Source organism: Triturus cristatus, chromosome 2_2 (assembly GCF_964204655.1).
Source record: "Triturus cristatus chromosome 2_2, aTriCri1.1, whole genome shotgun sequence".
Lineage (NCBI taxonomy): Eukaryota > Metazoa > Chordata > Amphibia > Caudata > Salamandridae > Triturus > Triturus cristatus.
In genome coordinates this window covers 915,796,083-915,809,376 of record NC_140582.1, presented here as the reverse complement: position 1 = coordinate 915,809,376, position 13,294 = coordinate 915,796,083, and the positions used below count along the sequence as shown (strand labels likewise).

General features: G+C 46.4%; 1 protein-coding gene across 1 annotated transcript in view; it reads left to right on the top strand.

Annotated features, from left to right (window-relative positions):
• The window catches only part of TBC1D19 (TBC1 domain family member 19), a 1,311,239-nt gene that overhangs the window by 245,182 nt on the left and 1,052,763 nt on the right, over positions 1-13,294 (top strand). Inside the window, exon 2 of the mRNA XM_085643323.1 lies at positions 12,198-12,270. Within this exon, the coding sequence (XP_085499449.1) occupies positions 12,198-12,270 (73 nt within the window). The remainder of the gene's footprint in view (positions 1-12,197; positions 12,271-13,294) is intronic.

Genomic DNA, 13,294 nt, shown 5'->3' with positions numbered 1-13,294 from the left:
CTCGGCCGTTGCAGCAAGGCAGCTACAATGGACCACCTTTCCCAACCAGTTACATCATAGTTTCTCAGATTCTTCCTGGGAGAGGTAGGTCTCGGGCAATAAGGCCACATTGACGTGCTTAGACTGTAAGTTAACAATACTTTTTTGCATTTAATGAAGTGTTTGAGACCAATGAGATTCCAAGAGATGGCCTGCGAGGCCAAGGGGAGCTGGGTGGCAGTTGCTGCTATTTCCACGTGGGAACCCTAACGTGTGGGGGTGGGTGACACGAGGAAGAAAGAGAGGAGGGACAAAAGGGTGAGGAAGGGTAGGAGAAAGAGAGTGAGCAGTGAAGAAAGAAAGAAACCCTTGGGCGAAGAGGAGTGGGGATATGGGTGGGCGACTGCAGAGGGGAAGGTAGGAATGGTGGTAGAAGTAGAGGCTGGGCAAAGACTCAGACGTATGGACTCGACCAGGAAGCATGAGGGTGGGTCAGGTGATAGGGGAAGGGGAAGGTAAGTCGGCATGGAGCTGAGGTTGGTGTCCTCAGGGGGAGCCGAAATTTGTGCGCCAAGAGCCTAAACCTGGAGTCCATGTGTGCCCGAGGTCCCAATGGGGGGGGAATGGGAGAATGAGTTGTCAGGAAGGTGAAAAAGCCTTGTGACATCAAAGATGCGGAGCCAGGGGCACAGGATCTCAGGGTCTGAAGGGCCAGCGGTGGGTGATCACCATCAGTGCAGGGGTGGATTGAGAAGGGATAATGGGTAATGGGCTGCATCCGGGATGCTAGCATGCAGTCCTGGGTACAGGCTGGGGACATTAGGAGAGCAGGGAAGGCTGCCGGAAGTATGGGTTGCCGATCAAGACCCTTCTTGGCAGTAGTGGCCCCACTGCACAGGTGGAGGGGGAGTACAGCGGCAACCTGGATATCAAACTGCAATGCACAGGCATACATAGCAAGTCATCGCATGGCATGGCGAAATATAGAGAGACATTGTGAAACATCACAAGACTGTGGCAAGACAAAGGAAAATGGTGCAAAACGGTGCAAAACATCTCAGAGCATAGGAAAATGGTCCAAACCTGTGCAAAGCATGCGGTGTCATAGCAAAACATATCAGAGCTGCACTGCAGGAGGTAGGTATTCAGGCAGCAAGGATATACTCAGCCAGCCACCTGAAGGGTGCCCAATGTTCTGTGGAGCAGCGGACAGAGCAGGAGCCAGAGTGAGGACTGAGGAGGGATGCGCCTCAGTCCTCAGGCTGTCCAGGTTTCAGCAAGGATCGTGAATTATCACGGCCTCGGTCATGTGAATGGTCAGCCACCGCTTCGAAGGTCATGTCTTTGCCATTCTGTGAATAAGCTGAACGGTCATGCAGTCTGTCTGACTTCCACCTGATGGGGTATGGGGGTTGTCCAACTGGCTTGGCACAGCTGGGGAGGCCAATGGCTCAATGTCCCTCCAGTGCTCTTTGAGGCCATCCAGGAATGGGTCTAGGAAGTCCTTGGACCGGCTGTTGTCTTGATTCTACCTTATGCCTCTTTCATCTTCTTCCAGACCCTCCCTGCCCATTTACCTCCTGCTTTTGGTTCTTTTTTATCCCTTCTCTCTTTCTTTGTCACTGTGTTACTGCTGTTCTCTTTCTCCTTCTTTCCACCCTTAGTATTTTTCTCTGTTTTTCTGTGGGTCAAATTCTGATGAGGAAAAATAAGTGTTGGTCCCCAAAAATGAATAACGGTGGACCCCTCCTGCAATCACTGGCTCAAATTAAGCACTGCTTGCCAGTAATAGCATTACTGAGCCCAGCCATTTCCATAACATGTTACAGACCTGTTCTCTGTTGTAGTCCAAGATATATAGCACTTAGTCTGCAGTAACAAAATACCTGTAGGAAGAAGGCCATAGCGGCCTTAAGGCACTAAATAAAATCTGCTAAATCAATAGATAGTAAAGATGTAGCATGCTAACACTGTGTATTGATGTCAGACCGGAAGTCAGCCATTGGTGCTGCAATAGTACCTGGAATTCCACACATAACTATGAAGCAGGTTGTAGGAAATGGGCACGACATGAACTTTTAACGGTAATGTTTTTGTTGATGCATATTTGATACCAAATCCTCTCCGTATAGTGACATGGCCTAGTCTAAAAAGACTGATGTAACATGCCAGTCCTAATTTACACTATTCCTATTTTGTGTATTCACAAAACCATCCAGCCAAAGGAAGACAAAGCAAGTCTACTTATGGAAAAACAGTATATTAGAACAAGAATAGGAATATTGTGTTTTGGCTAAGACGCTATGGTGTATCTTTTTAGGTCTCGCCTACGCAGCGCGCATGCGCTGCATAGGAAAAGAGACCTTTAGCCATCGGCACAGCTTTGCGGGCAAAAACTGCACGCGTTGCATTGCTTCCCATGGCAACGCGTGCATGTCTGGCGATTCCCTTGCGGGAGCGAGCTTTCAAACCATATGTTAATTAAAAACATATGGTTCCTGCTCGCTCCCGCAAGGGAAACAGGTACAAGCCACCTCCTCTCTCCCCTCCCCCTGCTGCCTCCTTTCAGCACGAGGCATGCGCGCTTGTTGTTATGTTCCATTATGGTCAGTGAAACCATACCAGGAGTGAGTGAGGCTGCAGTCCTTGGCGTGAGGAGTGGGTGCTTGCGCAAGCTTTTTTCCTCCTTCATCTGACTCTTTTCCCACCAGACGGGAGGGTTCACTCTTTTATTTATTTGGTTTTTTTTTAAAGTAACAATCTTGAGGTCTCCACATCTTGACCTAAATATCTTCTGATACCTTTTGATCGAGCCGCCATCATGCATACATCCTGTCCCACCAAAAATGTCATGTACCAGTCCCAGTTTTCAGCCACACTTTGATATTGAAAAAGGTTGTTTTTTTCATCTCTTCTGCATTCCGACAAAATCGCCCAGATTTGTACCATTGTAGTGCCGCAGCAGCACATGGAGAAAACCCGGGGAGTTATATTATGTGCGTGCTACGACTAGGGTAGGGCACAAGTCGTGTGGGGACTTGGATGAAAGGAGCCTGTGTCTCCCCCCCCCCCTCTTTCACAGAGGCCTCCATTCTCTCTGCCCGAGGCAACATGAGACAGAGAGAGAGGCATCACCCTGGGTCCTAGCACTGCAGAAGCTTGCATTTACGACATTGTGAAACGTGGCCTCGGGATGTTTTAAAAAAACCCTTCCCACCTGTAGCATTTCCTTTATGTGCGAGAAAGGCCCAGTTGAGTTTGGGTCTGTAGGGCAGTGGGGGCGGGGCATGGGGCAACCTCTACCTTGTTATCTCCTGGTGTCTTGCTTACACTCTTGAGACAGTTCTAAATTCTAACCCAAAGATCCCCAGGTCTCTTTCACAGCATTGTACCTTACGCTATTGCTGAGCGGCATTGCAAACTGATCTATGTTAAACCTACGTGTGATTTACAAGAAAGTGAAGCAAACGAAAAATCTTCATTTATCATTTTTCTGCGAGTATGCACATTGGTGTATTTGTAAATAGGCCGGTTCAATTGGGGGCTATTATAAGGGTTTAACACTACTTATTTTGGCGTCACGTTTTGTGCCATCATTGTGAATTAAATACAATAATTAATCCCCCCCGCCCTTTACTATTTTTCCCAGGACTTGTGACCTTGCTTAGGAGTTTATTAGCAGATGTGGAAAGAAATAAAGCAGTTTGTTAGGCCACTGTAAAACCTTCAAGATACCACGTGTAACTATTTATATGGCCAGGGAATAAAACCTTAAGGTATTTTGGGAGCAGGGCTTAGCAGACGGCGCACAGAGGAGTGGCTCCTCTGCTATGGCAGAGGAATGTTGCCCCACTGTTTTGAGCAGTGTGAGGAAAGGAAACATAAAATGCTGAGAACTTTTAGTTATTACCATTTTATGTGTCCTTCCTTTGCGGGCGGTTGGGCGGGGCTGCTCTGCTCATGCGGAGCAGGTGGCGAGAAGTGGTTTGCCCACTCCTAAAAGTGTGCAGTGACTGTTTGGTCGGCCCCCTCGGGAACTTTACCCCTTCTCCATGCTGGCTGCATTACAGCCTGCATGGAGAACAAGCCCAGGCTCCCATTCCCTGGTGGAGCGTCCGACCAGGATGCTCAACACCAATCATAACACTGCATTGCAGCATCGTGATTGGTCAGGGGAGCCTTGCTGTTCCTGGCTTCTTGTCCCACGCCACAAGGAGAGAGCAGGAGCAAGGAGCGCAGAGAAGGCGGTGAGAACGGCACATAAGGTAAGTTTGTCATTTTTGTTTTTGCTTTTCATCAAAAGCTACCTCGCGCCCGTGGCACCTACCCCCCACCACTCCACCCATGAGTCATGCCGGCCGCTACTGGATGCACAGGTAAGAATGTGGCACATACAGAAACCCGTTTAGCTGCTTTCCCAGCAGGACCGCCTGTATGACCTTTTAACTGCAGAAGATAAAAGGCAGAGGTCAGCAGTGAGGTCACTGGTACCAGTGACCAGCAGGTCAAGAGACTGAGCATTTTTCTGACTATCAGCAGCAACAGTGTCTGCCTTGGTCAAAGCGGAATCTGAATTTAATTTGAGCACAGTCACAACCACGTTCAGGAAACCAATAAACAGATCCTTAGGGAAGTAGATCAGAGAGAATCTGTGACGTTGATTCATAGTTCCAGGACAGGATCACCTTTTGATCCTTGTCCTCCCGCCATAATCAAGTTAGCCACCAAAACTATTGCCGCTCAGTTAACAGATATTTTTAACGCCATGTTTAGGAAAGGCTAATTCCCGAAGCAGTGAAAGATTGCTTCCATCCTTCCCTTATTGAAAAACTTACCTTAAATCCTACAGATCCTAGAATCAACACTTGAATAAATTGCAAATTCTTCAGAATGCCACAGCCAGACTACTCACTAGAATTCTTAAATTTAAGTCTGCTTTACAAGCTATCCGTAATCTACACTGGCTCCCCATTAGACAATCTACAACATTTAAGGCCCATTGCATTGCGTGAAATGCTCTGCATGGAGGCGGACCAGCTTATTTGAGACATAGTTTAAAACAAGCATTGGCATAGCCAATAGGTCTCGCTTTTGGGACCTTATAAGTATTTACTTATGCAGCACGATATCCTTGGTGCAACAACATCAACTGTTGCATGACTAAACACTTACAAGGTCCCAAAGGCGAGACCTATTGGCTATGCCAATGTTTGTTTTAAAATGTAGCTATTGCATAATAATGTAGTGGAAAGCATTTAGCATCAGCAGTTAACATAATGTAACATAGCATAAGTATTTGTAAAGTGGACGTTCACCACGTTGGGCACCTTGGCACTGAGTACCAGATGTTTATTGTTTCCCAACTCAACAATATCCATTTTATCAACCTCAGAAGGATTAAGGGCTGAGTCGGCCTTCAGGATTTTGAGCCTGGCACCTCCTGGACACAGGTCTGGGGTTGGTGTATTAGTCCACAGATCCGCTTACTGTGTAGAGGCAAGAAAACTAAGTACATGTCTCACTTTCAAGTACGTTCCAGGTGTCATTTAATCATTCATAACACTTATTAATCATATTAGCAGTTAATATGAACTTATATCAGCGCTGCATATATTTCAACATTACAAATGTAATGTTACGCATTAGCTGGAGGATCACCTGTAGCCAGTAATGAACACCACTTACACCAGATGATATCTCTCTGACATTTTGGGCTAGATGTGCAAAGATTACAAAGAGCAATTTCTTAATTGCTTTTTTCTGTAAATCACAATTAGGAAATCGCTATTCCTGATGTATGAAACTCATTGAGTTTCATTAAGCAATTTGTAGTGGGGTTACAAATAGACCTACCTCATGAATATTAATGAGGCAGGCCCAATTTATGATCAGCCACGATTCGCTGAAGGAAAATTGGATGTGTTTAAAAAGAAAAAAGTTAAATGTTTAAGTTGAATTTTTTACGAGCAGGCAGTGGCCCCTTGGAATACTGCCTGCTCTTAAAAAAAAAAAAATTCAACCATTTTCAAAGGGGAAAGGGTTGCTTTAAGACCCCCTACCCTTTTGTGAATTAGTTACCACCAACTTTGAGTTTGTACATACCAATGCGAATCGGTATTTAGAAGGGAATCACTAAACACACCTCTTCCAAATACCGATTTGCAGGCCCAAAATGTGATTCTAATAAGTTACCAAGTCGCAATTTGGGTTTTGAACATTTGGAAATGCCTTTTTGCGTTTCCAAACGGCTCTATTCTGTGAATTGGGATGATTGCACCCTCTAAAAGGCTTTGTTCATCTAGCTCTTTGTTATAGAATTGTAGCTAAGTCAGCCAGCCATTCATCATGTGTTGTGCATGGGCTCCTCATCAACTGTAGCTGTGCTTCTGGCCTTAAGGCGTTCCACACTCGCAAACTGAAAAATCGACTTCTCTCCCTTCGTGGCACTGTTATGTGCTTTAAGGTAAAGAATGCTTACATTCCAACTTCTTCTAACTAACACTGAAAACATTGTTAATTTTCTTTTATTTTGCTTGTGCGTACATTGTTGTGAAATAGAAGAATAGTGGATAAATAACAATGGTGCACATGCATCAACATTCAGAAAAGCGATTCCTTATTTGCGATAAATAAGGAATCGTAATTAAGGAATCGCTTTTCAGAATGCATCAACAGATTCGCGGAAAAATAGCGATTCTTTAAAAATCGCTATTATTTACCGAATACACATTAGCGAGTAGTGAAAACACCTATTAGCAATTACCGAAATTGGTAATAGCGAAATCGGTAATAGCGAGATCGCAATTACCGAAATCGGTATTAGCGAATTCGGTAATAGCGATTTCGCTATAAAACGGGTCGCTCGGGAACGTACTGATGACATCACCACCAGGAAGTACAGCTGCCCCACCCTCATTCACACGCCAGAGGAGCACACAGGAGGAGCAACAGGAGCAAGCCTGATCCCACAGATTGACCACTGACAGGACTGTGACCCCACCCTCACCAGGATGGAGAAAGATGCACCATCCAGCGCAGAAGCTGCACGCAAGAGGAAACGCAAGTTTTCCGACCGGGAGCTGGAGCACCTGATAGAGGGGGTGAGCAGCAAGCACGATCGGCTGTTTGGGAAGCTGTCCCTAAAGGTGCCCGAGTCTGAGAAGCGGCGCATATGGCTGCGCATCCGAGAAAGGGTAAATGCAGTTGGAGTGACGAACCGCAGCATTGACGATCTTAAAAAGCGGTGGTACGACCTGAGGAAGCGTGCGAAGGAGTGGATTGCGGAGAGGCTCCGGGAGGCACCCAGAACGGGAGGCGGACCTTCCACAGTGCAAGCTAACACTGACCTGGAGGAGCTGGTGGAAGGGACCATCGAGCCTGAGGCCGTCGTGGGAGTGACCCAGATGGATACCTCCGGCGCAGCCACGAGTGCCCAAGGTAAGATGCATGCCTGTGCCCATACCCAGCATTGCGTTAATCCATACCCAAGATCGCAGCACGTTCAGAGTGTGCATGCAGCTTTGCCCCACACAACTTTACTCATAACACTAGTGCATCATGGGAGTTGTAGTCAAGTCAGCCCGGTGTACATGCACAGGATAAAATAGATGTAAAAATCACCACATCAGAAGAAGCTGGATATAGACTGTTTATTTAGTGGATCAGAGAGGGACATGTATGTTAACAATACTACGTAGGTGTAACTATCCCACTAACCATGCACTGTTTCACACACAGATGCATCTCCTGGGGATTCTGACGACAGCGGGCGGCTGATCATTTCGGAGACACCAGCCGATTTGGATGTGGATACCGCGCAAGATACGCATTCACCACCTCCACCAGCAACCACACCTCCACCACCACCACCACCACCACCACCACCCCCACCCCCACCACCACCACCAGCACCAGCAACACCTGCTGCCGCAACAACTGCAACTAAAGATCGGAGGCGCAGGTCACAAGATCCACCCATGCAGGTGTGGAAACATGCCAAACACCTGCTACACCATCAGGCCAAAGTCTGCGAAGCATCCCACCGCCTGCTGCACCACCAGCACGTGTCAGACCCCGACAGCCCCGCAGGTCTCTGCGCAGTTCACAATCCTCAGGCGACGTTGCAATCTCCCCAAATGGTGGCATTGAGGAAAGGATGCTGCGTGTCCAGCGCCTGCAGGGGAGACACATGGCTACAATTAGCTCAAACATAGCGCGCCTTGCAAAAGATGTGCGTGCCATGACAGCGGCAGTGAGGGACATGACCACTGTGGTGGCAGAGGGCAATGGGAACCTGAGGGAGGACATACATGAGCTCACCCGTGCCATGAGGGAAGGCCATGAGAGCGAGAGGAGGAGGCACCGGCAGAACTCAGTCAGGTCCGCAGCCTCTACAAAGGCCATCACCAGGCTGAGCAACAGCACCGCAGTGTTGGCACGCCGCTCGGTGTCACTGCAGGTGGACCTAGGACACTTTTGCAGGGATGTAGCCAGGGCTCTAGGACAGGTCACCGCTGCAGTAGAACACCTGCAGAGCGGCACATTCAGTGCTGGAGCATTGGGAGGGGAGGACGGCAGTGAGGCTGCCTCAAGTGTGAGCAGTGTGTCGGTAGCAGAGGCCAGCACCAGGCGGCGCAGTTCCCGTTGCTCCACAGGGACAGGCCGTGGTGAGGTGGAGGAGACACCTGAGAGGAGGCTTGGCGTTCGTGGCAAGCGCCACTAGACTAACTGACAGTCATACTTGACCGTGGTGGGGCAACCATGGTCCTCCCCAATTTGACGCTGCACAGCCGTGACAAAAACGGCCTTTTGTTGTAACAGTTTATTTGGGGATATATTATTTTATTGCTTGTTTGGTCGCACATGCCTCAGTGCTCCTGTGCATTAAACAGTAGCACCACCAATAATTTGTCATCTTTCATTCTTACCTGGTTCAGAAATGATGTCGCATGATGTATGTCTGCCTCCTATGGCCCTCTGCTGTGTTAGGGACGTGTGCCTGTCGGTGTTGGGCGGGTGGTTGGTCATCCCGGTAGTCGTGATTCCTATCCACCTCTATGGGTATCCCCCTTCTGGTCGCAATGTTGTGCAGCATAGCACATACAGCTACAATCCGGCAGCAGGTATCAGGTTTGTATAGCAAGGCACCGCCAGTTTTATGTAGGATTCTAAAGTGACTCTTCAGAATCCCAAAGGGCCTCTCGATTACATTCCTTGTGCTTATGTGGGCCGCATTGTATCGTTGCTCCTGTGGTGATGCTGAATTGAGGTAGGGGGTGAGTATATATTCCCGCAGGGCGTATGCACTGTCACCTACAAGATAGAAGCAAAGACTTAGCAACGGTGATGTTCATACATGTGTGGTGCTCATGTGTGGAAGAGGTATGTGTACGTACCAAGCAGGAGTCCCTCTCCAAATTCTCCGTTGAGTAGACGCCTGTGGATGCCACTGTGTCGGAATATGTAGGAGTCGTGTGTGCTCCCCGGAAATTGTGCCACTAGGTCCGTGATGATGTGCTTGGCATCGCACACAACCTGCACGTTGATAGTGGTAGGACTTGCGGTTCCGGAATATGTACTCATTGGCAGAGGGTGGACAGATGGGGATATGCGTACAGTTGATGCATCCAATGACATGGGGGAAATGGGCCACCTGGTAGAATGCCTGTTTGTTGCGGTCCAACAGCTGTGGGGTTGTGGGGAAGCTGATGTGGGTGTGGATCATTGTCAGCATGGCATCTATGAATTTCTGGAAGAAGCGTGAGTGTGCGCTTTGCGATACGCCTCTGGCTACGGCGATTACCCCGTGAAAACTTCCTGAGGCCAGTAGGTGCAGGCTGCAGAGGACCTGGACGTGCGCAGGGATTGCATTGGTCCGATGTGTCTGGTGCTGCAGGAGTGGTTCGAGGTCTGCAATGAGGCGCATGATCATGGCACGATTCAGTCGATACTTCTCATACACCTCGTCCTCATTCTGTCCCAGCAAGGTGATGCACACTCGGAATACTCTCTCCTGTACCCTTCTCCTGAGCTGTCCTGCTGCATTGATTCGCATCCTCCTTGCAAGCACGTAGAGGGCTGCCATTTTGTGCTAGCCAACAGGGTCTCCTGGCCCACATTTAAGGGTTTGCTGATTGGTACGATCTGTTGCACATGTGGAAAAAAATTTACATTTTTTTTTTTTTTTTTGTTACTTTACCTCCAGGTTCTGATTCCCCTTAATCTGCTCATGCAAAATAGCGATTTTTGGGATTTTCGGGATTTGCGAGTTTTGTTGCATTGTGTAGCGATTCGTTATTAACCATTGGCACTTGCCGGGAGCAATTTGTGATTTCGGTGATTGCGACTTTGGTAATTTGCGATTCGGTATTTTTGCGGATTTGTTATTTGCGATTAGTTATTTTTCCGGTATTTTTTTTGCGATTCTTTATTTTCTTGCGATTTGGGTTGATGCATTGGGATTCGGTTTTTGTCACTCGCTAACAGGTGATTTTACTGATTCGGTATTTTACCGACTGGATTTTTGCTTGATGCATGTGCCAGAATGTCATTCTGTAGGTGTGGCTTAGCAGTGCATCTGTTTGCAAGAGCTCATGTAATCACAAAACGTTTAAAATCCGTAGAGAGAGGCGCTTTATTGATCTTTCCACTTACTGCATCTCTAGACCTGGTAGGAGTTGGGGTAGTTGCCTTAACAGTAGCTCCATTTCTCATAACTGAGACAGGGATTATTAACTAGGCTCCTTGCTAAAAGCAATATGGAAGGGGCTTCGCCTGCTGTAGCCCTGTGGGATACAGTAACAAGGGATTTAACATAGTGAATTCTGACGTTTGCAGTAGGAAGGGGTTTTAGGTTGTGAACTGTTTGACAAATATTATAAGGAGGGGATTTACATTGGGACCTGTATGGAATATCTCAATGGGCACAGGATTTACATTGTTCAACGCCAAAGAGATGTGAGGAAGGAAGAGATAGTCCCAGAAAGGGGTTGAATGCCAGAATTTTGATAAACAAATAACTGATGAACGTATTGTAGACTAAATATTGTGCAGTTTCTTTTACTAACTGGAATGAAGTGATACTTTTGTAAATGATATTTAGGACACTATATTTTTGTCAGACGACATATTTAGACCACAATATTCTGGTACCAAACCCCTGAACAAAGGATAGGCGAAAACGAAGAGATGGAGGGGAAGATGCTGAGACTCTGATCACTAATGTAACAGGTGCTTGATGACACCAGAAGGGGTCATGCAAAAGATGCTGTGGGTGACTAATCCTTCCAGGAGAGTTGGTAATCGGGGCAGCTATCACTGGACAAAGCATTTGTAAGCAAATTAAAGGACAGCATGCACCATTAATGAATCCCCGGTCCCCGTCCTGTGGGCACCCTCATTAAGGTCGGAGAATTGTCTTGGGTAACATGCAGAGAAAGAGGACCCCACTTAGGAATGGTTGCTGCAGCAATGTTTCAAAAGTAAGATTCATCCTCGCTCAATAAGTACACAGCATATTCTCAGCCATGTTCTCTACCAAAACGCAAAGGAAAGCTTTAAAGCTCCTATGATAAAAAAGTAAAACCTCCTAAATAGCGGCAGCACTTCCACATCCCTTACAACCTACTAATCACACGCTACTGGAAGTTTAATTGCTCCACTCAAATACTAGCTGTCTTGCTGTACCAGTGTCCCTTCCTCACTCATTATAGTATCACTCACATACTACCAGAAGCAATATCGGTTCTCTAGCCAGACCTAAATCTGCTTGATGAGAGTGACTGCAAGCAGGCTTAGCAGGTCTTTTCTGCCCCCAGTCAGTAGTTGCATCCCACAACAGACACACACATTGGCAAAGCCACTTGGTCTGTCCTGCATTTTCGGTGATCAGAAAGAGTTCTTGATATCATCAATGCTTGCCTTTTAATGGTGATACTACCTGTACTGGCCAGGTAGGATGTTCATCGTGCTATCTCCTAAAAAGCTCAATTTAATTTACTTAATAGAAAGAAATTCGTTGTATAGTCTGCACCATCGAGTTATAACTCATTTATAATCTAAATTAAAACACTCATTGGAGAATGCCAACCTCTCGGGAAAAAGAAACATTTATTTTTACAAAGTAAGCGGTGTGTTCCGATATTAACATGCATACATGTTGTTTATCTCGGTTTCTGAATAATATTGTATTTAACATGTGCTTTTTTTTTTTATTCTAGTTAAGCCTACACAGATCAGACATTAAAATTGAGTCCCTTAAAGAAGACGTCAAGGAGTTTTTGAAAACAGCAGGTCTGTACAAAAGTAATTATTCTGTTGTACTTCGATAACAAGTGTGTGCAAATACAGCTTAAATTGTTACCTTATCTAATAAATATTACGTTAATAATTAGGTAGCAGAATATAAGATCTCTCCCATCCGTATCTGAAAACCCCAAATCAGTTTCAGATTGATCTCAGCCAGGCAGTACTTAGACCCCTATGAAATTTAATAATGCTCGAAAAAGTTACCAATTTAATAGGGTGAGAAAATAGAAAAAGATCCTTACGTTTTGCTTTAGCAGTTTTGTGTAATGTTTAGCTCTAGACGGCTGGTTCAAGCAGAACATGTCTTACATGCTGCAAGTATCTTTGTTTTACACAAGATATTCTCTTGCATGACATTGTTATTTGACAATGGAGGGTAGACTAGAGGGATAAGGGCATCATACAGAAAACACAGGGCAGGCAGGAGTGGCAGGGGCAGCACATAGACAACTAAGGTGAGGGGGTAGAGGCAGGGGCAGCACATAGACAACTAAGGGGAGGGGGAAGAGGCAGGGGTAGCACACGGAACACAGAGGGCTGGTGAGAGGGCCAAGGGCAGCACATGAATAACGAGGGACAGGTGGGAGAGGCAGGGGTAGTGGTAAAGCCGGATTCTCGTTTCTACCCAATTATCTACAAGAACCCACTCTGGTCACCAGGATCTTTTTACTTGCTTAATAGCATAGAGGGAAGAAACACAATTATCAGAACATATTTACCGCAACTTGACATTACTCATAAAGGATGACTCAAAGTCTGGGAAGTTGACCTTTTATTATCAGCAAAAACATCTGAATATAAAGGCACCTCAATACAAGGCACAAAAGATAAATGGGAACTAACACAAATGCTACTCTACGAAGTATCCGCATTCGACTAAAGATAAAAAGGATTACAGCTTCTAAAAGCATCAGGTACAAAATGGCTATCGTGATGTCAAATTTCAAAGTCATGAATTAAAGCATTTCTGTCCCTACTCTATTCTAAAGTGACATCCCTACATAACATT